Source organism: Otolemur garnettii, unplaced genomic scaffold, assembly GCF_000181295.1.
Source record: "Otolemur garnettii isolate 467f Iridium unplaced genomic scaffold, OtoGar3 scaffold00003, whole genome shotgun sequence".
NCBI lineage: Eukaryota > Metazoa > Chordata > Mammalia > Primates > Galagidae > Otolemur > Otolemur garnettii.
In genome coordinates, this window is record NW_003852398.1 from 3,262,714 (window position 1) to 3,290,325 (window position 27,612).

Genomic DNA, 27,612 nt, shown 5'->3' on the forward strand with positions numbered 1-27,612 from the left:
TGCTTTATAGTTTTCTTAAAATTTTTCAACATAACCAAAAACACTGCTTATTCTACTTGTTTTGACTCTCTATGTGCCAGCTGCTATGCTTAGCGATTTCTATACATTTCATCTTGACCACAACCCTATGAGATGGGAAGTATTTGTAATTCTTAAGTTTATCTTTATTAAGCACAATTCATTACAGTAAATTTGTGATATAGTTACTTCTAAAACCTGAGCTAAGGTGAGAACAAAACTACTAAGAATCAATCGATACATAAATGAAATTATCTGTTACAGAAGTGAACTACTCTACAAAATATTTCACAAGAATGCCTGGGAGACAGGGCAATGTCCACACTTAAGTCAAGATCACTAACAAACTGTCTCAACATCTTTCCTCCCTACCTATCTTTAATTTCACAATGAATCTTGTGCAGTGTTAGGACTTTGCTGCTAGAGAGAATGGGTTTACCAGTCGTCTCCAGCATCTGGTCTACCAAAAAGTTTTATTCTTCATTATAAATGAATAAACTGGCAGTGGGTCCTACTTGGCTGGTTATTAAATACCAACACTTAATGAAATGTGACAAAATCAAGTTTGGGGGCCCTAAAAAAAAAGCTGAGTACTAGACCAAGACCATGGCAGTCATAATCCCATACTTCTGGGTCTTGCTTAAGGAGCCAGCAAATTCTCCCTATTTGGTATCTGTCCTTGTTGCTTTTTTTATCTTCCTATCTTTCAGTTTGAGACAATGTTAACCTCTACCAGCATAGACTGTAATAAATAAAACTTTCATGAATGTAACAGTAAAAACTACCTAGAGTTCATGAACCAATAAAGTTTCCAAACACAAATATTTGAAATAAAAGTTAAGTTTATTTTTTCTTTGCCAAATAAAGTGTATTAAAAACTAATCTATTCATTTTTCGAAAATACATTAATAAAGAAAAGAGGAAAGGCAATCTCATAAAAATATAAGGGAATTTAACTTTAAGGGACATATCCTAGGGAGAATTTATTTTTCTCACTTCAAGAGAGATGGGCCCCAGAGGCAATCTATCCAACTAAACAACTTCATGCGGATACAAAGAAGAGTTGATCACTTTGCCTAAGATCGCTCAGCAATATCCCCCATTTTGGCTTGCTGCAATTTCCAGCACTTGGACCTGATTCTAGAACTAGTTCTACAGGAAAAGGAAAATCCTGTGTAAATCTCTTATGTACTCCTTATTCTGACACCACCGTTTGGTTTTTGGTCTACACACATTTACACTGGAATATTATATTATGGTATTAGTTCTGCCACTGTAGCATGAAAAACCGAAGTCTGACAAACAAGTGAGGTTTTTAGAAACTATATAGTTTCCAGAAGATCTGATGCACCCAGCAACTCTCATAAATTAAATTTCCTTCTGATTTTTCCTGGATCAACAATCCTACATTTTACAGCACACTGATTACAAACTAAAAGCAAATTCAGTTATAAAAGCAATTGTTTTGTTTTGTTTTGTTAGAGACAGGGTCTCACTCTGTTGCCTCCAACTCCTGGCCTCAAGTGATCCTCCTGCCCTGGCCTCCAAGTAGCTGGGACTAAAGGAGAGGGCCACCACATCCAGCTAACTTTGTCTATTTTCAGTATAGAGGGGCTCTTGCTCTTGCTCAGGCTGGTCTCCAACTCCTGACCTCAAGCAATCCTCCCCACCTTAGCCTCCCAGAGTGCCAGGATAACAGGCATGAGCAACCATGCCTGGGCAAAAGCAATTTTAATTCCTCATTCACAACATACCACAGATAAGGAGTAGACAGTTTTTTTGTTTGTGTTAGTTGTGAGGATGGTGAGAATATAGCACTTTAGTCAGCAACACTTCTTACAGGTGGTGGGACTGAAAACTGGCTTTGGCAAATGGATAGAAAGACGTAAACAAGACCTCTGTATTTCACCCAGTTGTTTTAAACTACACTACCAAAAAACAGACAATAGAATTCTTTAATTCTCCAAGTAGATGTCCCCCTCTTTCCTATGAAATTCAGCTTGCTTCATTATGCACATAGAAAGAAAATTTGATAGCACATTAGTAACATGTGTGCACCATTTAGAACAGGTAAGAAGAATCTACCAAAGGTACATGAAGGCCAATAAAACTTTATTTTTTGTTGTTTTGTTTTGTTTTTGTTGTTCTCATTAGACAACAAATAGTAAATGAATTTGCCCTATGCAATGTCAAGCACTTGGTCTTGGGCTGGCTTTTTCTGATTTTAGATCTCTGATTGTCCTCTCCTGCTCCTGGAACATTTTTCCAGGCTTTTCTGTTAACATTTCAAAGGTCACTCCCCAGAAGCTAATGTCTTTGTGTCATTCTAGGATTCTCATTTATTCTCACTGTCACCAAGTTTGGGTCAGGGAATCAGTTGGCTCCCAAATTTAAAAACAAACAAAAGCAGTCCCAACAAATAAACAAAAAACCAGTTTCTGCCACAATCTGGAGGGAAAGAAATTATTTTAAAAATAGCTGATAGTTTAATAGCAACTTACAATTACCATTACAGAACTAAAGTCATTTCACCAAGTGCTGAAGTACAACTCCCATATTTTCTCATCTAACTAACCTATATCAGTTTTGTGTACTTCACTAGGGTAAATCAATTATCACTTACCATTAACAAGCAGAGAGCTATCGGATCCTGGATAGGAATAGTTTAGACGACCTGAAGGTAAAAGAAGGCCGTTACTAAATTTACTTTTCTCATAGATGTTTTAAACGTATTCAATAACAGAGATGAACTGACTGCTTTTAAATAGGAAAGGTATTTGAATCAGAGGACGTATCAATCAGGATGTTCAACAATATTCAAAAAGGAGAAATTTGAAAGTGGGAAAATAAAATAGTCTTCATTCTTAACTACTAGGTCATTCTAATTTTCAAATCCCCATCCAAAGTAATTTTCTTTATAACATGTTCTAATAACTCATAATGACAATCTTCACATTTTTTGCCCCATAAATATAAAATGTTTTCTTCATCTGTGTGGTGTTCTGTTACTTTACAAAAATATGTAATTAGCAAAAATATTTTCCTTTGTAACTTACAACAAAGCTTATGCCTACATGTACAGACACTCTGACAGGTTTAATTCGTGTTTTGAGAAATCTGTACAGAACGTAAAGTATATTTTATTGTAATTACACATAATAGAAAATATCAAAACCACCACCACCACCACCACCATAGCACAGTGCCCTGAGCACAGTAGGCACTGAATAAATGCTGGGTTACTTTCCCTAAATTTTGAAGTGTGTCAAAATCTAGTTTTGAACCTAAAATGGGCACTCACGCTGCCTCTCAAAAAAGAATTATTGAAGGTACTGAAATTTTGTTGGGTAAGCTGTTCCCCCACAAATGAATGGGGAAAACATCCCTGGAATTTCTCTATTCTTAAGGAATTACATTTTTATTTTGGAAGAGTTTCTACATGTAAGCTTAGGTATCTAGACCACAAACCCTTACTGAATGCACAACACGTACCTAGTTCTACACTGTAAGTTACATAACAAGAATCACCATGGCAACACCTGTTAAGTCTCTATACCCCACATGCCATCTGCACCAACCTTCAGGAGAATGGTGGATAACCCTCAACTGTCTTGGTCATCTGGGGAATAGAGAAGGGGACCTGCTTGCTAATTCTCCACTATAGTCCAGCACTATATAAAACAGGAATAACATGAAAATCTGAAATTGAATCATAACTATCAGCATTTCTGAACTCCTACCCCACAGAACTGGTGACTCAAAGGCTAAGGAAAAGCAGATAAGCAGAGATTCTCTCATGCCTTGGGGCTGGGGTAAGGCTTCCAAGACTCTATCTATCTAGTTCTCCTGAACATTCTTAGAAACAGAGATGGCTATCAATTAACTCTTTAAAAAGGAACTTTAGGCCTTCAATGTTAAAATCCTGCTTCTTTGAAACAGTCTCCACAGAAATGAATTCATGCCATGAAAAGAGACAACTATCCTCTATTGCCAGCAACTATAATTAATCAGTATCCAAAATTTGGAAACTAACTAGAAACAAAATCTAAACTTCATAATTTTCCAACAATACAATTTAAAATCAAATAAAAGAGTTTTTTTAATTTGTTCATTATTCCTCTCAAACTTTCAGCTTATTCCAATTTAGAGAGTGGAGGTAGGGACAGAAATGGAAGGAAAAAAGGTGAAAAGTAATTTTGATTTTTTGATTTCTTCCTAAAAATTAGTTTCATTCTTTCATGTGAATGTACACAGCCAATATCTGAACTAGTGAATTCTACCAGAACTGCTTTAACTATAGCCTGAATTTTATGACTTGTCACAAGTATATTTTTCATTTCTTTCTTTCTTTTCTTTCTTTCTTTTTTTTTTTTTTTTGAGACAGAATCTCATGCTGTCACCCTAGGTAGAGTGTCATGGCATCATACATATAGCTCACAGCCACCTCAAACTCTTGGGCTCAAGCAATCCCCTTGTCTTAACTTACAGAAGAGTAGGGCACACAGGTTAGAGAAGTATCATAAAAGTAAAAAAAGTTTCTGACTAATTTTTGTATTTTTAGTACAGATGGAGTCTCACTCTTGCTCAGGCTGGTCTTGAACTTCTGAGCTCAAGTGATCCACCTGCCTTGGCTTCCCAGAGTGCTAGGATTACAGGCCTGAGCCACTTCGCCATAAGACTTGAGATACTAGGAATAAGAACATAATCTTCAACTGTTAAAACCTGGGGGTAGGAGAAGAATACTATTTCTGAATCACTCATCCCTTTCTGCCACCCCCCAACCCTCCTGATCTTTTTACTGTTTCCACTGTTTTGCCTTTTCCAGAATATCGTACAGTTGGCAATATACAGTGTGTAGCCTTTTCAGATCTGCTTCTTTCAGTAAGTAATATGCATCCAAGGTTTCTCCATGTCTTCTCATGGCTTGATAGCTCATTTCTTTTTAGTGCTGAATAGACCACAATTTACTTATTTATTTATGTACTGAAGAATATCATAGTTGCTTCCAACTTTTTGGCAATTACGAATAAAGCTGCCGTAAACATTCACGAGTGGGTTATTGTGTGGGTTTAAGTTTTCCCAAGGGTTCCTCAAATCTTGTTTTTCAGGTTCACCTTTTTCTAAGACACTGCTCCCAAAAGGAAAACCTCTAAAATTAACTCATCTAATTTTATTTGCAGTTACAGAACAATATCTAATCTTCTTACCTAATTATTTCAGCATTTGAATAACTTATCTCTTTTACATAACAGTCTCCCTTTAGAACTAGAGCTGTTTTTATACATAGGCACTGTGAGTTTCCTGTTTGGGTATCGGGTGAGCATTCAATGAGTTCATGCTACTGAACTTAAAATATTGGCATTTTATAATATAAATAAAGTATAATAAAATAAAAACAATTGAGATAACTAAATATGACTATAGCCTAATCTCTATAGTTTTGTTTGGTTGATTTTTTGATACTTTATCTATCTATAATCATAACCCAAGCTTTGGCACATTTAGAATTGAATTCTTTAAGAGGGAAAGCATTAGGATTTCAGGCACCTGAACTAATTAGAGGGTAAAATTCAACCTTTGAATGCTGTTGGTATTGACTGTACCATAAATATAGAAAACACTGCCTGATCAGCAGCCCTAATCTTAAGGGACATTGTGAAAGGAAAAGGAGTAGTCTCTAGAGACCAGCTGTGGCATTTGGAGCCAGAAGCCTGGCATACATCATGCACAAGGCACAGGCTATATTTGGTGACATGACTCAATGTAGCCAAATATAGGCAACAGATACAATGTGACTCTGGGGATCTACACTACCAAATTCTACAGCCTAGAAAAGATCCATGTACCAACCAGGCAATTCTGTGGTAGCTATCTATGATTTGGAGAGAACCAATATTTACCAAACAGACTGACTTAAGAGTAGGTGGGGGGAGGAAGTGCTCAAAAGAACAGTAAATACTATCACATTCTTTTAAGTCACTAAAGCAACCTAGCCAAGGAGATTAAAAGAGAAAAGACTAAAAGGAAATATTCCTTTATATTAATAGTATATGTATGTATCATTTTCACAATTAGATAAGTTATTCTCTAAAGCAGGGGTCCTCAAACTTTTTAAACAGGGTGCCAGTTCATTGTCCCTCAGACTGCTGGAGGGCCAGACTGCAGGCCCCAGGACGAGTTGGCTGCTAAGCAGGACAGGCAGCGGCAGCAAAACACCTGGCGGGACAGATAAATGTCCTCGGTGGGCGGCATGTGGCCCGCGGGCCATAGTTTGAGGACACCTGCTCTAAAGAGTAACCCAGATATTACTGCATGATCATTCAATAGGAAACAATACAACAAATGCTGCCATTTCAAACACACAAACACTGAAAAATACCAACTGTTCTACAGTACAGTACTACAGTACTTAGATTTCATGCTATGATCTCTCTTTTTCCGAGTCATACCAGTTTTATTGGTGACATGGTATAAGGCAAGAATTATAATAGAAAATAATCTGCAAGGTTCTTTAAACGTATTAGTATAGTCCCATAAAGTAACAAGTAGCACAAAATTTTAGTTCAATTTTTTTTATTGACTCACATTATAAAAACTTAGATACTCCAAAGGAAAATAGGGGGAGTCTTTGGTGAACATCATTAAACATTTCTAACACATGTACGTATACGTATACACAGACTTGTTGTTTAACTAGAAGCACTCCTTCTACCTCTGCTCCTATTAATTTTATTTAGTTCACATCTAAGTAAATCAAAGCTATACCATCAAAAATAATTTTTTAAAGGGATACTTCATACCTCTACACATTTGCTTTTTTTACAAAAACTGTCTGAGACTTGCTATAAGATGGTGCTGTGGGGACCTGGTCAATGTACAGAAAAGCCTGAGAAATGTGTGATAAATCCCTTGGTTTTAAATACTACACAATACATATCAATATGAACTAATAAAAGTTATTCAATATGTCCTATAACTGAATAAATAAAATTATAAATAATTTATTCTATTGACTTAAAAATGTGACTCCTCAAATCAAAATCAGTAACCTTCTTCTACTCTCTGACCTATCTGTGCCACAACCAACTTCCAATAAAGATATTTTCTTGCAAAATCACAGAGGAGGAACCAGTTGGGACCTGTATCAACTGGAGTCTTGCCCCATCCCAAAGAGCCATTTAAAATTCATTAAACACACACATACACACAGAGTTTAGGCTAAACAAAACCCCTCACTGGGACAGATTGCTTAACAGCTACGGTTTTTAGAAACTCTTAAATTCACAGCCTTTTCTATCTCTCCACACTGCCATTTCCCTTCCTGCTTCAGGCATTCCAGCCATTCAGAACTGCTGGCCCATAACTTCTACTTCTGGGTTACACCCTCTGTCTGGAATGCCCTCCTCTCTCTGTCCCCAGTGTCTCACCACTCAAGCCTCCACTCTTTTGCCCAGGTAGCTCCCCTCTTGGACCTCACATCCTATGGGAAGCCTGCTCTGCCCCACTCCAACCATCCTCTATCTCAGCGGTTCTCAATCTGTGGATCGCAATCCCTTTTAACTGTATTAAAGGTTCAGAGAATTAGGAAGGTTGAGAACCACTGCTCTATCTGATTCAAGACAACCCTATGGGCTCCATACTGCACCCTTCATACTTACTATGCTGAATTTAAATTATCTATTTTACAAGGTCTTTAAGGACAGATTTTGGATCTTGTATCAAAGAGCCTAGAGGAGCGAAAAGCATTCAATAAACAGCTGTTGAGATGAATGATGCAAAGCCAGCAATTGGTAGTGTTCTATGGTGGAAGACAACAGGGAAAAGAGTAAAGTCTAGTCCATCTCATCTTGTGACCTAGGTTAAATTAGCTTTGGAGAAACTCAAGAAAACAGAGATATTTCCATTTACTTAACAAAGCTATTGTGAGACACTCTCAAGATAATTTTTGCAAAATACCAAGGAAAGTCCCCCAGTATGCAGTGGGTACTTGACATTAATTCCTATCACCTCTCCAACTATAAGCCCAGAGATAACCAACAGTTTACCACTTGTCAGAGTAAGGAAGAGGGAGGACTCCTTTTGGCTAAAAAGTTCCAAACTGAAACCATGGAGAAGGGAGTGGCAATCTGGAGTATTTTTCAGTTGCAGAGAAATGAGAGTTTGCTGGTGTCCTTGGTTACAAACAGGACTATAATTCTTCTCTAGGGGAGAAAAAAAGTAAAAACCCAACTCCTTACTTTTATCAGACTTAAACTGACAAAGCAGCAGAAGAATTTTAGGAAATGGAAACTTTAAAAAGACAAAGTTAAATATTTATTAAAATATTTCCTTTAATAAAAGCAGGGAAGATCTTCCTTTTGAACCAAAAACTCAAATTTAATTTTTGAATTGTGATAGGATAGTGGAAAAACAAATTGAAACAGTAGCAAAAGAAAGTACTATTTATCTATAAAATAAGTAAGGTCAATGGAATATGTTTCCACAGATTAAGGAAGCTTTCATATAAAGGAAGGACTGCTTTGACTGTAACTTTGGGCAGGTGCAACATTGCCAGATCTAAAAGTATCTAAGAAATTCAGGCTAAGGGAATATCTAGAGAGAAACTCATAAGGAGCTGACCCAATTAAGGAATTCAAAAGATTTCCTACTGCCAGTAAAGCTAACAACAAACCAGCAAGCAGGAAGGCTATTTTTATCCTTGCCAGAAGCCTTCTGACTCTGGATGCTACATTTAGAGGACAGAGCAACAAGATAACTTGCCTTAAGAGGATGTTATGATACCAGTGATTAATGGTAATTTTTTAAGCTCTAAAAAACTAGGCATAGTTTCTGTCTAAACTAAATCAGGCAAGGCGTGTGTGTATGTGTGTGTGTGTTTTAAGAGGGTGGATGGATAATATGATGGAAAGAAAAGTGGAAAAACAGACCAATGGGTAATAGAAAAATTGTAAATCCAGAAAAAGCCAAGCTAGTAAATTAAAATTCCCCTACCTTGCAAAGAGGTTGATTTAAAAAAGCATGTGTTATAAGAGGCATATTTTAAAAGAACCAGTGAATAAACATAAAGAATTGGCCCTAAGGCAAAAATCATTTTGAAAAATGGTTCTCTGTACCCAGGTGAACATAGAAAAAGACCAAGATAAACTTAAGAAATCTATAGAGACCACAAGCTAAGCTGCTGTAATGATTGAGATAAGAGAGATAGCACAGAAAATCTAGTTATGTTTTTCTCTGATTGACCACAGAAACTAAAAAGAATTAAGAGTGATTTCCCTACTTACAACCATTATTTTATAAAATATTTTTATAAAAAAATTCAAAAAATTATTTTTGAATTGTGATAGCATAGTTGAAAAACAGACGGAAACAGTAGCAAAAGAAAGAAATATTTACCTATAAAATAAGTAATGTCAATGGTCAATGGAATAAATTTCCACAGATAAAGGAAGGTTTCATAGAAAGGAAGAACTACTTTAACTGTAATTTAGGGCAGATGCAATGTTGCCAGATCTCAAAGTATCTTAAGAATACTATTCCTACACTGATGAAAAGCTGCCCTTAAAACGGATTTGTTAAGTCCAAATCCCAAAAAGGTAATCAGCAAAGTCTCTAGTTGGTTTTCTGCACACATACCTATCATCAATTTTAATGACTTATTTAATATAAATTCTGATGACATTGTGTTTAATTTTGTTTCTGAGACAGGGTCTTGCTCTGTTGCCTGGGCTAGAGTGCCATGGCATCATCATAGCTCACTGCAACCTCCAACTCCTGGGCTCAAGGGATCCTCCTCCCTGAGCCTCCCAAGTAACTGGGACTACGGGCAGGCATGTACCACAACACCCAGCTAATTTTTCTATTTTTTTTTTTTTTTTTTCTAGTAGAGACAGGTCTTGCTCTTGGCTCAGACTGGTCTCAAACTCCTGACCTCAAGTAAATTTCCCATCTTAACCTCCTAAAGTGCTAGGAACTTTAATGAAGAAAGTGCTTGAATTTCATACCTGATCTAAGATTTCCACCTTTTATTAAAATTTCTCAGAGGGCCTCATCTTTATTTTCTCTTATCAGTCTCAGTTTTCCTCTTATTTATTAACCTTCAAAATTAATGAACAGACTGTTCAAACATGTATGCTCATTCATATAGAATAAGCTACGCAAGGCCATAATTCTTTTTTTAGGCCCTGATGGATCCCAACAGATTAAAATAGGGCCTGCTGCACAGCAGATACTTGATATGTATTTGTTTTACGAGGGGTCTTCAAAAGTTCATGGAAAATGCGTATTATGGAAAAAAACTAGGCATAGATTTCAATTTTTTTCCATCAAAATAAACTTGCATTAACTTGTTACAACATGTCTGAACAGGTTTTAGTATGAGGCACTGAGAAGGGATCAGACATCATACCTGATCTAGTTTAAAAGAGCCTATACCAGAGCAACAGGAATTCTGCTAAAATTGAAGCAAGAACAAACATCAAATTTATGCTGAAGCTTGGACAGAAGAAAGGTGAAATCATTCATGCTTTATGAAAAGTTTACAAGGACAGTGCCCCCCACCCCAAGATCGGCAGTTTACATTTAAGAAGGGAAAAGGCAATGTTGAACACGACACCCACAGTGGTAGACTATCCACATCAATTTGTGAGGGAAAAATTAATCGTATTAGTGCCCTAAATTAGGAGGATCAATGATTAACAGCACAAACGACAGCCAATACCAAAGATGTCTCAACTGATTCAACTTACACAATTCTGACTGAAAAGTTAAAAGTTGAGCAAACTTTCCACTCAACAGGTGCCAAAGCATCAGCTACACACAAGAGCAGAGCTTTGGATGGATATTCTAAACAAGCAGGACCCAGATCCTGAAGAAGTTTTACAAGGAATTGTAACAGGAGATAAAATATGGCTTTACCAGCACAATCCTGAAAACAAGGCACAATCAAAGCAATGGCTACCAAGGGGAGGAAGTATCTAGTCAAAGCAAAAGTAGACAGGTCAAAAGTAGACAGGTCAAAAGTAAAGGTCATGACAAGTTTTTTGGGATGCTCAAGGCATTTTGCCTGTTGACTTTTTGAAGGGCCAAAGAACAATCACATATGATTATGAGAGTGTTCTGAGAAAGTTAGCCAACGTTTTAGCACAAAAATGCCTGAGAAAGCCGTACCACGGAGCTCTCCACCATGACAATACTGCTTGTTCCTCTCCTCAAAAAAGGGCAATTCTGTGGGTGTTCTGATGTAAAATCATTAGGCATTCACCTTACAGTTCTGATCTGACTCCTTCTGACTCTTTGTTTCCTAATTTTAAAAAACCTATAAAGGGCACTCATTCTTCCTTAGTTAATAATGTGAAAAAGACTGCATTGACAGGATTAAATTCCCAGGACCCTCAGGGGGATGTGAACTAAATGGCTGGTTATCATCACTTACAAAGGTGTTTTGAACACGCTGAAACTTATACTGACAAATAAAGTTCCTATTGTTTATTTTATTCTTCTTTTTTTTTTTTTTTTGAGACAGTCTCACTTTGTTGCCCTCCATTGAGTACCATGGCATCACAGTTAACAGCAACCTCAAACTCCTGGGCTCTAGCCATCCTCTTGCCTTAGCCTCCCAAGTAGCTGGGACTATAGGTGCCCGCCACAGCGCCTGGCTATTTTTAGAGATGAGGTCTAACTCTTACTCAGGCTGGTCTCAAACCTGTGAGCTCAGGCAATCCACCCACCTCGGCCTCCCAAGTGCTAGGATTATAGGCATGAGCTACTGTGCCCAGCCTATTTTATTCTCTTAATTCAATTTTTCCATTAACTTTTTGAAGTCCCCTTGTATAAATGGCCTCAGACAGCTTTGGGCTTTATATATTCACCCAAAGTGGAATGAAGGTGGGGGTGGGAAAGGAAAGTGGTATATCTGACTCACTTGAGGAATACACGTGGTTAAGTCCCATGACAAACAAGGTTGAATCAGAATCAGGGAAGAGAACAAGTCAACTTGAAAAAGTTTCCTCAGTGATTCCATCTTCACCTCCATCCCCTAAAGAGGAATTCTTTAGGACAAAACCAGCAAATGTGAGATCCAAATCTTTCACAGAAGATTATGATGATAAAAACCAGATTTTAAATTCTGTATTTAGTCTTCTAAATTAAAATTAAGGCATCTTAATGCCTACCCTCTGTCAAAGCACACTAGACAAAAATGTTTAAATTTTCTTATGTTTGTCTCCCTCCAAAGACTGTATAATAAATACCTAACCCTTTAAACCAGAAGCCAGAGGTTTTATGTTCCTATCTAGGAAGCTGAATGACTTTATGGAAGCTGTTGTGTCTCTCTGCACTTTGGTTTTTTCCAAATGTAAAATGAAGATCACAAAACTCACATAAAAGGTTACTGGAAGAGTTTAGGTTAGAGATAATCTCAGAAGGGGCACCCAAGAAACAAATGGTATCAGAAGCAAGCACCCTTTTACCGAGAACCATTGTTAATGGTTCTTTCTATACAGATTATCTAGGTATACCTCAAAAAGAAAAACTGTAATCCAGCACCAAAATTAACCTGCAACCTACCTGGTAGATAGAATATGCTCAAATGTTTGTTGAGCTGGAATCTAAGCAGAAGCTAAATTCTAAGATACTTTTAAACCACTTGGCTAAATTCTAAGATACTTTTAAACCACTTGGCTCAAAGAAGGTTAAGTAGCACCCGTCTCACCCTTCTAACAAGAACTGCTAAGCTGTACAATGCTAGAGTGCCCCTACAGTCAGGTGGCTCCCCTTGCCCCCTGGCATTATAGGGATGTAGCCTAAATCAGCCCAGACTCCTAACTCTGCCTCAAAGGGCAAAAAGATAGCTTCAGAGATCAGAAATGAAGCTCCAAAATTCTATTTGTAGAGATGACAATCTAGAATAGGGTAAGGGACCTCCTTTCTCACTCCGGAACTCTTCCTCACCATTTCCTCTATTAAATTCCTTGCTTACATTGTGGTCCTTTTGGCAAGAGGGAGCATTCTAATGGCAAGAGTATAAAGCAGATGAATTAGAGAAGCTCTCTAGAACAGTGTTTCATAACCTTTTATAAATATTAAGACCTACTTTGACCAAAACATTTCACAGAGGCGTTCTCCCATGAAAACTGAAGACCCCAGACTCTACCCCACCCCAGTGAATGCTACAAGTAAAACAGCAGCAACAAAACCCTTAATGACAAAAGGCCACTATGAATTCAGCAACACCTTTAAATGTATTTTAATTGCATTACATCAGCATTCACGTGCTTTTAGAAGATAATCATCCATACATAACTGAAATATCTATCATCCAACTGGAATGCTCAGTCACTAATGGGTTCACGGGCTCCCTCAAATAACTCTCATGGCTGAAGGAGCCCATGGTCCACAAATGGAGTGAAAAACATTTTATGAGGCCAAGTTTAAACAACTGTTTCCTAAACATAATATTTTTAGGCTATCTTAAAAGAAAAGATGCAATCTAGAAAGCAAAATCTTTACTGAACTGACTAAATTTGATTTCTGGTTATACCTTTCTCAAGTTACTCCATATTAAATACTGCCACACCCAGATTCACATGATATTTATGTGCTTTAAGTCATTAAACTATAAAGCCTTCAATTTTGTAACATAAGACTGTATAGAACTGCTGGTGGTCATTTAAAGGTCATTAAGTTCAACCCCTCCGTTTACAAATGAGGAAATCAAGGTCTGGTGAGCACCCTAGTAAGGCCAGAACTGCTAATAGCAGAGCCACGTTTAAACACAACACCAAATACTTCTTTTATTTCTTAATACGTAGGAAAGTCTATTCTATGCTACCAACTTCTGATCATTAACAACAAAGAAATCACGTGGTTGATTTAAATACCTCTATTTAGTAAACCTTGCCAGACATTTATTATTTGAAATATTATAGCTGGTACAAGTTAGATTTCTTTTTTTTTTAGTTCTTTATACTTCAATTAATCATAGCTGCTCTTCAGAATTAAGATCTGCACTTTATTGTTGGTTTCTCAAGCACTTAAAAAGATTCTCTAATTGGTTGATTCCTCCTTCCCTTTCCCAATGTATAGCAACTGGCGTCAGCCCAACTGGATTCCAAAGAGATTATGGAACTGCTTTCCCTTCAGAGTTCCATTAATGTTCTTAATTGAGTGGTTACCAGGTAATACGTAGAAGAAAACAAAGCCTTGCTTTTAGAACTGAGTGCACTGGTGTGGGACTGAATTCAGAATCAGTCAAGTACACAGACAAAATAAAGAAAATCAGAGACAGCCTGCCCATCTCTCTATCTGATTAAAAAAGTAGTAACCAGTTTAAAACTGGTTAAAAAATATTCCTTTTACAAATTGTACTACTAACCAGCAACAAATTCACTGAGTTTTTTCTCTTTTCCCTCTTTTAGCTTTGGTATTGAGAATAGTGGCATCATGAGGGGTACAATGTCCCCTCATTGTACAGTGTCACAATTCAGGCAGACACTGTTGATAAAATTAGTTAGCTGTGTACAATATTCGGGTAGAAATTCCACGCAATTAGCAAGTAATAATATTGTGAACTGTTCCTCCTTCCTGTTCCTAAACCAAATGCTAAGAGAATCTTGGATATTTTTGTGAGCCTATGAAACAGGCAGCATGGCTTCCTCTTCCCCAAAGTTAGCAAACAACATAGTCCAAGATTACATAAGAGGGTCAAGGAAAGCCTTAAGACCTTCAAAGAGAACAAAGGGCTTTTATTAAGCAGGTATTAGTACATAGCACTGCTATAGTGGCTGTCAGGGAATTAGACAGCAAGAGTCATTAGAATTTTAAAACATAAAAGGAAAAAATAGGAAAATAACATGACACTTTCAAACATACACATACACTGTAGTAATCTGAATGTGGAGCATGAGCAATATAGATCTTTATAAATGTTCTGGACCCCCTTCTCTTTTATACAGTAGGGAGACCCCTCATATTCATCGCTGATAAACTGCAAAGTCTAAAATCCTTTCCATTTAAATGTCATTCAGATTTCATTTCTAAATGAAGATTATATTTTTATATGTACGTATGATAAAATCTAAGCTTAAATTGTACACAAAACTTAGGGACACAATGTAAAACATAAAAGAGAAGCACTTGTCAACTTGTTACCTGATTGTTGCCTATTTTCTGATTTATCTGTTTATCACATATAGTTTATTCCTTTACCAAACCCTGCCTTAAATGTGTGCCAAATGAACTTAAGTCGCAACCGTCACAGAATAAGAGAGCCTTATTACAACTGAAAAGAAAAAAATGATAATGACTTAATCAATCTTTTATAGATACCCTTAGGATCTTTCACCTAATAACAAAAGTTCACTATTACTTCCCCCTCCTTATCCTTACCTCTCACCTAGGTAAAATCAGCATTGCAACAGTGTTTTAAGATGACCATTCAATTTCCTGGGCTCAAAACAGGATTCCCGGTGCTCAAAGTTCAGGATTAAGAGAAGGGGGCTGCTTAAGTAATCATGGACTCACATCATGGATGACATAAGACAAATTCCCCCTTTATGACAACTGCTTATATGATTTGCAGAACAAATAAAAACAAGGGTCAAATACCACATCACAAATGTGTGGAGGTTGAGGGCAGAAGATCACTACGGCTGACTAACCAGCAGGTATTATGCAAGTATTCAGGGCACAGGAAGTTCTGGCACACACACAAAATATGTTTAGTATGAACCGAGTTGGTTTCAGTTCAGAGGCTAGAGTAAGGAAGACCTCCATCCAACCCTACCAGCACATCGCAGTTCACATACCACAATTTTCTTTCCGAGGCATTTCCCTTCCCGCTCCTCCCCTTAAAAAAAACCCCAAATACAAAAACAATAGCAACTCCAAATCCAAAAAATTACCGTCAAACTATTCCAAACCCACACCTTTGTAAGCTCCACCTACACCGTGCCATGAGGGATTCAACATATCCTGATCAGGAGCAAACCAGAAAGCAGGCAGCTGCTCAAAATTAAGAATGGCCTTGCACCAGTAATACAAAGAAAATCATGACACACGACTCTGCCCTCTTCTTCCTCACAATAGAAGTTACCTCAGCACGGAAACCCAGGTCCCAATCCTGCAGCACAACTTAAGCCAAGGAAAAGGATAAAGACTGTTTAGGATGTTCCATTTCCTCGGTCAGGAAAGGGAGAGTGCAGGAAGAGAGGAAACACACTTCATTTCTAAGTAGCTACCCACAAAGTTAATCAAAGCCCAGTTTAAACTGTACTCTTTGCTATGTGCCTTACTCTGTCACTCACAAGGTTTCTCGGAGCAAGGCAATTTTCTACTCTCAGGAGACCTCAACTACTCCCCTTCTAGACCGCTCTGATTTACTTGGTATCATCCAAACAGAGCAAGAAAGAGTTCAGGAAGGCTCCAGCCAGACTTGCAGGGCAGCTGCTGACTGACTCTGAATCCTGAAGACTTGCAGTATTTAAAGATCCTCAGTTTGCCAAAAGACATTTTATACCACCTAATAACGATTTACGCAGGAGGAGAAATTTGATTATAAATCCAAGTAAAATTAACTTGTTTACATTATCCATTTCTTCTTCATGGTACTTTGAATCATGCCCCCATTAAATGCCAGAGAAGTAGGGACAGGGTACATAGTAATCCACTCTCAAATTGCCACAGGCAAACTCATTCAATAGAAAAAGGTTAAATACTGTAAGAAAAGATATCCCCTCCCCCTTTCTAATATTAAAGCCACAGAACCTATTTTAGTTCCTTTCATCTTGTAAAATTTTATTTATTCCCAAATTATTTCCAATTGGTAACATAAGACATGACATAAATAATTGACAAAATTTAGTCCCATATTCAGCAGCTCTCATAGGTTTCTAGAGCTACCTAAATCTGGATAAAGTCAGTATCCATATAAAATATTCGTTCTAACACATCTGTATCAGTATACATGTTTTCTAAAATAGAAGACTAAGGCACCACACTACAAGAATTGCATATCAAAAGAAAATTTAAGGTATCCTGGCCATTATTTATATATATATATATATATATATGTAGCACTAAATTCATTCTCTACTACTGCAAAGATATAGAATTTGAATAATTATGCCAACAGACACCCTCTTACAATGACATAAAAAAACTTCTATGAAATTAATCAAACAAGCTTTGCATATTAAACTTTTAACTTTCATGATTTTCTTCCAGAAAGACTATTATAAATTCTTTCATTCAGCAACAACAAAAAAGAGGCACAGATGGAGTCATCACTTGCCCACTCATTTAAGCATTTGTTTCAAACAAAATCACAGCAATGAAAAATAGTGGGGGAGGGTCCCCTAATTAAAATAATTTTAAAAGCATCTTAAAATGCAAGGTCACAACACCTTTGACAGTCAGGAATTTAAAACACGGCATTTTTGGAGTAGAAATATAGCTCTTAAAATAAATCGTTATTCAATGACTACATGAAGCAAGTGAAGCAGTAATCTGTGTGTGACTGTATAACATGCTCCCACTACTCACTCTACATATGCAATTGGTTTCTTGGAACCAGGGGGATATGTAAAAGACTGGCACTTGACACAACTTGCTTTCCTGAATGCAGTCGCTGTTGCTTACTTTCAAATCAAGTATTTGAAATGCCTGAAACTCAGAGGAATTGTGGTGGATATGCTGCGTTGCATTCTCATTCTGCCTTCCAAAAATTGAAAGCAAGATACATTCTATAACAATATGAAGAGAAAAAGACTTCATTTTGTTAATATGTCAGGGAAAAATATGACAGCATCCTGACGCATAAACTTGTTAATTAATATCTGAAGAACTATAATATTTTGATAATTTATAGATTGCCTTTGTTCTCTCAATAATATTGCTGTCGGATTTTGGCTTTCTAGTGTAATGAAGCTAATTGAATATTAAACTGTTTTTGACTCAACCACTACCATGAAATTGTGGATTGTCATATTCTGTTTGACATCTAATAAATTTTAAGCACATTTCTGTCTCTTTATTCCAGAGCTGTTTGCCTCTGCTTCCATTCTATAAACAATTACTTCTTGGTTTATACCTACATCCCTTTATTTCCTTCACGCACAGGAAAGAAAAAAGCCTCTATTTCCAGAGGTCTCTCTGACTATACATGGAATATAATGCCACTTCATGAATCTGTTTTCACTGTGTGCAACCTAGGCTTCAGAAAGCTGAAAACAGATGTGTTCACATGTGGTTTTAATCTATTTCATGCCGCTCCATTTCTAAATAGTAAGTACCAATTTCATAGGCGAGAAAAAACATGACTAACAGTAAGATATAATATTCCCAAAATAATCATCTGAACATCTCCAATAGTAAAAAATTTTTCTGTCTGGGTGAAGAAAATACTCGATAAGCCTAATAATATTGTGACAATGCACAAGCTCCCTCTGGGAGATCAAAATTCAAAATTGGCCTGTAGCTCAGGCTCTTAGCTTTAGACTGGGTGTGTAGTACAGAAAATGAAATCAGTCTCTGGGGAAGAGCTTCTGTGGATTGTCACTGGTGCTGGTTATAGAGAAGGCAATACACAATTTCATAGATAAAAATAACTTACAGACACACCAGATGACCAGAGAAAGGACGCAGAGATAAGGTACAGGGAAGACCCTTTTCCTCCCCAAAGAACTTAACCCAGTACACGGGAAAAAATCATAGCAGCCTTAAAATTCTTAGAAAAATAATTTAAAATAAACTGTAAAAAAACTAAGGTAAATTATGAAATGAAGGCTAAGTGTTCCTTTTGAAGATTTTAAAAAGAGAGAGATAAAAGGTTTCCAACCAGCTAGTTGGAATCAACAACACATTTACAAAGAAATTCAAAAACTGTATTTGAAGGCTCCTAGGCACATTAAGCAACTTGTTTATTGATACTAAAAACAGAATTTTTAAACCCCAACACATCAAAGGAGATTGTTTTTTCCCAAATGGAAAATATAAATTCATTTTTCTAGCTTTTTTAAAATATTAAATTAATAATATAGTCATAATAATAGATTTGATTTATACTTCTTGTATCAATTTTAGGCTTTGTTATATAAATACACACACAAACCACATATCTACGAGGAAGTGGAAACAAAAAGTTTTTAAAAGGGAGTCATTTATATCTTTTATAAAATTGTTTTTAAGATAAAATGAACTCAAGTATAAAATGTGCCTTCAAATGGAGGAGTCTTCTTAAACAGCTTTCAAAATTTGGCTGTTCTAAACAAAGCATGCATCACTTCTTTAACGCCTTTCTTTCCCATTTCCTCATTCCCAGTAATCATATGACAGTGACACTGATTTTATAGTAAATCAGAGGGATTACTGGAGATGGGATATGTATTTCATTTGAAAAACAAATACTTTTCTGTTTTTCAAGTTGGAGAAGAGAAAATGGTTCTGGAGCCATATACTTAAACATGCAATGTTAAACTGCACCACATTAATTAAAAGAAAAATTTCCTAAAAATAAAAAAAATTAAAAAACAGCTTTCAAATTAATCCTTTCAGTGAAATTTCTGTACCTTTTTTTCCTGAGAGATGTATTCTCCACTAGTCTCAGAATTAATGCCAATTTTCTATTTTCTGTGTTTAAGCAAGCAGAGCACTGGGAGAGAATTTTATTTATTTTCAAAATGAATTGGTAGGTGTTAGATATCTATTTTAAAATGAGAAGGCATTTTTTAAAGGGATTCAAATTTTATTACCACCTTTTTCTTTTTGCAATAATTTTTTTTTTTTTTTGAGACAGAGTCTTACTCTATGCCCTGAGAAGAATGTCATGACATCACAGTTCATAACAACCTCAAACTCTTGGTTAAAGGGATCCTCCTGCCTCGGCCTCCTGAGTAGTTGGAACTACAGGTCCACACCACAATACAAGGCTATTTTTTCTATTTTTAGTAGAGACAGATCTCACTCTTACTCAGACTGGTTTCAAACTCCTGACCTCAGGCAATCTTCCCACCTCAGCCTCCCAGAGTGCTAGGATTACAGGCATAAACTACCTTGCCCAGCCTTATCATCACCTTAAAATAAAATCTCACAAAATAATAAATAAATTCATTAATTAAAAAAATCAAACATAGTGTTCCTAAAACAGCTATCTAAATGTGAGGAGAGTTTGGCAAGAAATAAAATATTAACCTCTGCAAAGCAACATTTTGGTAGTGATAGATTACAATGATACAAAGTTCATAATCTTAGTTTAGAAAAAAAAAATAAGTATAACTGCAGACTGTCATTTTAGAACCACTCATCTATGAATTCTTCACTGCTCTTTGAAAAAGAAAGTATATTAAATATGTTCATTTAATATACTTAAACCAGATTGGCCCCTAAACTTAAATTGAAACTGGCTTTCTCATCCAACTTACTAGATATTTAGTAATAACGCCTATCATTTCTTGAGTGTCATCTACTGAGGAGGCAATATGCTGAATTCTTTCACTGCGTGCGGCACGTCATTTAACCCTGTAGCTTCCACAACTGTAGTTCTAAAACCCACTGTCTTTCTATTCTGCCATGCTACCTTCTATAAGTCACAATTTTATGAAATCTTTATGTTCCTAGACTAATCAGACTTCAAACTAGAGGAAATAAATAAACCTGAGAAAGAAATCCTGGCTAAAACTTAGAAATCCTACTGTCAATCATATTAGAAAAATGTATGCATACTGTTACAGCTAACCTAGAACTAGTTATAGGCTTGCTTCTTAGAAACATCACATAACTATCTGTTTATATCTACTGCTATTTGTAATCTATGTTTTCTCTAATAAAAACCATACATATTTATCATGAAAAATGATTTCTAATAATTATCCCTTGTATCTAGTACCATAGGAGGCTCTCAAAAAATGTGCTAAAGAGTATCAAATACATTTAAGAACAAACAAATGTCCTTTAGCTACTTTTTCTGTACTTAACTTTCAATTTTGAAATAATTATAGATTCACCAAACATTGCAAAAAGAAGTAGAGATCCCTTGTCTACTGCTTTCAAATGGTAAACATTTTACATAACTATAGCACAAAGACAAGGAATTGACGTTGGTACTATCCAATAACCTTGTTTGGATTTCTCCTTTAGCTGCTTTTTGAGAGTATACACTTTTTCTCATCTTAGAAATATACTTTGACTCTATTTTTTCTAAGGAGATCACAAAGGGTCAAAGGAGCTGAAGGACCACCCAAAGTTATAGTGCTAAAAAGTGGCAAAAATAAAGCTAATTTTGAATGAGACATCATTTTCTCAGATGAAGAGCATACATCTAGATTAGATGCATTCTTCAAAATATTCTTATTCCAAAGTTATCCCATCAGATGAATGCTACTTTTTCACACATTATCTTTCATCTTTCCAGAACCCCGAAAACTTTTCTCATTAAAAAGTTAACACTACTGACCTATTAAAAAATGCTCATCAGTAATACCATAAGCCAAACTGAAGAAAAAGCTAGGCTAGGCTGATCACCACTTGAAGCTACAGGCTGCCTTGAGCAATGATTTTCAGCTGGTGAGCCACAGCACATTGGTGTGCCATGAGAGGATCTTAGGCGTGCCATAAAATTTTTTTAAAATCATCAATTAAATTATTTTTCAAAAGAAGTGCAAAGCACAGTAATTATACCCGCTTTTTACTCTTTTTTTTGGTTAACATAATTTAAGTGTGCCACGGAAGTTTAACTATAGGTTCAAGGGTGCCCTGAGATAAAAAAGGTTGAGAAACACTGCCCTAGAGCAAAGTTCTATGTCTAGTACAAAGCAGTATCATAAACATCGAATCACCCAGTAAATGAATGAACAAGCTAACAACTAAGGTGAAATGACCAAATACACCAAACATACTAAAAGATGGTCCTACTACCTACCTACCTAACAGAGGAAAATAAACTATCAATCAGAAAGTAAGAGAAATAAATGCTTATCACATCATTGCCCCTTAAAGAAAAAACTAACACAACTACCTTCTTTGTTCTGTTTAATTAAAATACCTATGGCCTGGCTCGGCGCCTGTGGCTCAAGTGGCTAAGGCGACAGCCACATACACCTAAGGTGGCGGGTTCGAATCCCCAGCCCGGGCCCACCAAACAACAATAATGGCTGCAACCAAAAAATGGCCGGGCGTTGTGGCGGGCGCCTGTACTCCCAGCTACTTGGGAGGCTGAGGCAGGAGACTCGCTTGAGCCCAGGAGTTGGAGGTTGCTGTGAGCTGTGATGCCACGGCACTCTACCCAGGGGGATAGCTTGAGGCTCTGTCTCAAAAAAAAAAAAAAAAAAAAAAACCTATGGCCTAAAAAATAAAATAAAATACTATGGCCTAACTTGTTTTCTCTCTAAGAGTTCTTTCTTGGCCTTAAAGAGCCCTAAGTGAACAGTAGGGGTGTGAGCTCCCCACTCCAACACTCTTGCCTCAGTTCCTACTAAAAACCAGATTCCAAGCACTCAGATAAGCCAGAAAGAACACCTGCCACTTTTGTTATCTGTTTGCTGAAGCCAAGAAAAGAAAAAAAGCCATTTTTTACCTTTACCCTTTAAAATACCAGCCACTTTTCCTCAACTGCCCAGCATTTTCACTCCTTTCTCTGTATGCTATGGCCGCTCACTCTCTCCTATCTTTTGCTCTCTCTCTTTCTTAGGAAAAATAAATAAACTTTGTACTTGTATCTTTTTTTTTTTAGACAGAGTCTTAAATTGTTACCCAGGTTAGAGTGCTGTGGCCTCAGCCTAGTTCACAACCTCAAGCTACTGGGTTTTAAAAGCTGGGACTACAGGTGCCTGTCACAATGCCTGGCTAATTTTTCTATTTTTAATAGAGATGGAGTTTCGCTCTTGCCCAGGGTGGTCTCAAACTCCTTCCAAGAGTACCGGTGTGACCCACCATGACCAGCCACTTTCTATCCTAATCACTGTGGAGAATTCCTTCTCCAACCTACTGTGAATACCTAGTAAGTTTCTACCCTAACACAATCCAAATCTCTTTTTTAAAAAACTGCTTTCTAGGTTTGAAACATGGCGATGACGTGGACCAGCAACAAACTACCAACATCTTATCAGGCTAAGCCTGGATGAGTGAATTTATGTGAAAATGTGAAATGACTGAGCGCTTTGGGGTAGACTGCAAGCTTATGATCAACATTTAAATATGATGGCTCGGCGCCTGTAGCTCAACAGGCTAAGGCGCCAGCCATGTACACCTAAGGTGGAGGGTTCGAATCCCCAGTCCGGACCCGCCAAACAACAATGACGGCTGCAACCAAAAAACAGCCGGGTGCTGTGGTGGGCGCCTGTGGTCCCAGCTACTTGGGAGGCGGAGGCAGGAGACTCGCTTGAGCCCAGGTATTGGAGGTTGCTGTGAGCTGTAATGCCACGGCACTCTACCCAGGGGGACAGCTTGAGGCTCTGTCTCAAAAAAAAAAAAAAAAAACATTTAAATATGATATTGGGAGATGTGGAAGAAACTGTGACTAATATAAAAATTGATACAGAAACATATGAAGAGATATATAAATCAACGAAACAGAATATTCCAATGCTCTTTGTCTAAGAAGATGGTGTTGTCATGGTTGCCCCTCCATTGAGAGTTGGCTGATACAAAGAATTTACCCTGAAGGAGACTTTATCCAATTGCCGCTTTAAGTGTGCCAGACATTCAAAAGAGAAACCTGCATACATTTTGATATTAAGAAATGACCAAGGATTCTTCCACTCCTGAAATGAGTTAATCTGTAGATTGTTCTCAAACTTCCAATAAATGCGGATCACAAACCCCCACCCCCAAAAAACAACAAAACTGCTTCCTAGTAAGCTGAGGAGGGGTGGGGGAGAAGAAAAATCATTTTATGTGGTAGTTTTCCCAAAATCAAAGAAAGGGCTCTAAGAGAGCATCTAGTTTGATAATTCTGTCTACATGTTAGCATCATCAGAGACATTAAAAAATAACATGTCTGGCATACAGTCACAGTCAAGTGGGCAGACCATGTATGTGGGTCACTATGAAAGTTTGGAGCAGACTATATTATGGTTCATTATTTCAATTCTAAGAAACACAGTTGATATCATCCTTTCTGATCCATCCATGGAAGTTTCAACTTGCTCAGCTTATCACTTCTACTGAGAGGGCTTCATCTGTTTCCATCTGCACAGATTTTATATTTCTCAATTTGTGTATATCTCAAAACTTTCATAATGACCCATATATAAAATGGGGCCCAGGCATTTGTATTTTATTTTTAAAGCTCCCCAGGTGATTCTAAATCTCTTATTATAAAGATGAAGAAACTGAATCCCTTAGTCAAGATAACGCAGCTAAGTCAGTAGAATGAAGACTAGAATCTAAGTAGGAATACTACAATTTTTTAAAACACAATAAATAGAAAAAAAATCAAGAATCATGAAACTTCGTTTTAACTTTGAAACTGTTGGCCATTTTTTTTGAAGTAAGAAATGAGGCAAGAAAGTCCACCAACATTTGAATTCTTCCTGGTATACAGTCATAGTCAAGTGGGCAGACATAAACCACTGAGGCACTGAGAAGTTACTGTGTGAGGATACAAGAAAACGAGGTGGGTGGTTCTTGTCTTCGAGTTAATCGTCCACTCTTAGCAATTAGCACTCTTATATTGCACTGCTCAATTGGTCTTACGATGTCCATCAATATGCTTGATTTTTTTTTAACCAGTTCCATGTATAAAACTGATGGAACTTATGAGATACAAAATGTGACTCCCTAATTAATATCTGTCATACTACTCATCAGACTAAATAATACATATTTTTAACTATTTTCCAATATCAACTGGTTATACTTCTAAACTTACCTTTCATGGTATCATTTTCAGCTCTCATTATGTCAATGAGTGAACTTTCCAGTGAGTGCATGTCAAATGTCCTGGGACGATCCTGTAAAGACACAACAGCCACAAACCACTTTTTAAAATAGTATTTTAATATAAAAGTGGGTAATAAGGTCCATTTGATGAGATACAAATCAAAAAGTAGCAATTTTAACTTTCTCTTCGTATAGGGTACATTATTATTTAATGTTTTTATAGTGCTTACCAAACATTAAAAATCACGAGAGTGGCTCAGTGCCCATAGCGCAGTGGTTCAGGCGCCAGCCACATACACCAGGGCTAGTGGGTTCGAACCCAGCCCAGGCCTGCTAAAACAACAGTGACAACAACAACAACAAAAATAGCCGGGCATTGTGACAGGTGCCTATAGTCCCAGCTACCTGGGAGGCTGAGGCAAGAGAATTGCTTAAGCCCAAGAGTTTGAGTTGCTGTGAGCTGTGACTGCACAACACTCTACCAAGGGCCACATAGTGAGACTCTGTCTCAAAAAAAAAAAAAAAATCACATAAGTAAGTAATACAGGAGACAGCAAAGAATAATTTGATTTCTAACAATAATTTCAACAAAGGCATCACTTTTATTCATAAAGTAGAAACCATTAAAACTAATTTCCATACTAAGAACATTAAATAAATGTAAAAATAAAATTCTTTATCTTCCTACAACTTAAGATTGCAATTACATGGTAAATCTTTCCAAACTTGTTGCAGTAGTTATCTGTTAGACAGGTACCTGTATGTGCTGCTCAGAATAGCTGTATATTCTTATAAGCCAAGGTTTGAAAATTAGACCAATAAATGGCAAAACATCCCAAAATATCACTGAGAAATCATGACAAATTATGCCCTTACTTCAAGAAAATAAAAACATGATTGATTTATCTATCACTTTATTGTCAAAGCTGTCCCTGAATGTTAATGAATTTACCTTCTTAAAGATTTATTTTTAAAACTAATAATCCATATGGAAAGTAGATAAAAACTTCCTCTCTTTCCCCCAAAAGATACATTTAAAAAACACTTTTGGTAGAATCTCCCCTCCCCAACATAAAAATAAATCTGAAATAATGAAGCCCAGGACTGCCCTCATTACTGTCAGGAGGCTTCCTCTCAGGAGAAGAATGAGAATAGCAATAGAGAACTGCTGAAGCATGTTCTATCCCTCCCTACCCTGATGCAACATGTTATTAGGTCCCCAAACAACCCAGTCATTACTTCTGGTAAATAAAGGATAAAAAGACAACTGATCAGAGTTCAAATTGGGATGAGAAAACCAAAAAAAAAGAACCCTCGATTCTTACTCCTATCACAACTTGCAAAGTTAGCCTTGATTTTACTGCCATTAAAATTAAAGGGAAGAAAGGGTATGGAGTACATGGCTGGTCTAAAACCCTAGCTTCACCAAGTACATTTCAAGAATGGCTGAGGAATCCCAAATATACAACATCCCAACTGCTCTGTCATTCCTCAGGATGAAGAGCACTAACAATTACTAAAATTAAAAGTTTAGCTTGATAATTAAAAGGAGATGAAAACATTTTAAAATTAAACTCTGAGAGGTGGCAGTAACACGTGTCTGACCCACCTTGAGAATAAATAACGTACAAACATGCACAAAGGCCAATGCATGGTATCAAAGGGGAAAAAAGGCTTCCAAAGGAATCTGACAAGCAGGGTTCTAAAATCTTCTCTTCAGTTGCATTTCCTTTTACATTACTTTTTAATTCAAAGCTTTGGCTTTAAAAAAAAAAATTCACCTCCTAGGCGGCGCCAGTGGCCAAAGGGGTAGGGCGCTGGTCCCATATACCGGAGGTGGCGAGTTTAAACCCAGCCCTGGCCAAAAACTGCAAAAAAAAAAAAAAAATTCACCACCCAATTTTATTTTTTGTAAAAACAAACAAACTTGTTGGGGCCTCACTTTTCCACTTTCCTCCTAGCTGTCTTCTAGAACCTCTAGGCTGTGAAAGCATGTCCTTCACTTGAGAGCATTTTCTTTAATTGACCTGACATTTCTCTGCACTTCTATAACACTTCTCACCCTGTGTGATTATTATGCTTCCCTGAAATAGGGACCACTCCTCCTGATCCCATCTTATCATGTATGTACTCATTAATGTTCACCTAGCAAATTGTTTTAGATACCAACATTTTACCTCCACAACGTGAGGAGTCTAAGAGCAGCTCTATTTGGATAGAATCTATTACACACATTAGAGGTAGGAGAGAGAATTGCAGGTTCTTCCCCAGGGCAGGAAGGTTGGGGTGATGATGAGGATAGGGAAGAGGGGACAGGTGCCTTAACATCCTATTCTGCTCTAAACTGGTACAATTCCCTCCAGGGCATCTTTGTCACCTTTTCCTCCTGATTCTTTCCTTGTTATCCTCATCTCAACAAGAACTATCTATAGAGAGGCAAGAGGACATATGACCAGAATCAGAATTTCTAAGTTTAGTATTCTTAAAAGAAACTGTTCTGTTTTTATACTTCCTTATCTTAAGCACTGAATTAAATCAAACCCCCCTACAGCATATTCTTTTGGAAGCAAAGTGGATCTGAGGCATAACTTGAGGTACAGAAGTTAATACAAAGTTCTATTATTCTATTATAGAAGCTGGATTTGTTCTCTTTCAGCAGTCTACAAACCATTCCTATAACTGGGCCATCCACTCTTTTCACTCCCATTACAAACCAGTCTCAGA

At 36.9% G+C, this 27,612-nt stretch overlaps 1 protein-coding gene across 2 annotated transcripts in view; it reads right to left on the reverse strand.

Moving 5' to 3' along the window:
• The window catches only part of CPEB4 (cytoplasmic polyadenylation element binding protein 4), a 79,540-nt gene that overhangs the window by 31,862 nt on the left and 20,066 nt on the right, over nucleotides 1-27,612 (reverse strand). Inside the window, exons 2-3 of one of the 2 annotated variants that reach the window (XM_012808931.2) lie at nucleotides 24,878-24,959; nucleotides 2,642-2,692 (exon numbers count right to left, since the gene is read on the reverse strand). In XM_012808931.2, coding sequence (XP_012664385.1) covers nucleotides 2,642-2,692; nucleotides 24,878-24,959 — 133 coding nt within the window. The remainder of the gene's footprint in view (nucleotides 1-2,641; nucleotides 2,693-24,877; nucleotides 24,960-27,612) is intronic. The other variant, XM_003781931.3, reaches the window with a different exon arrangement.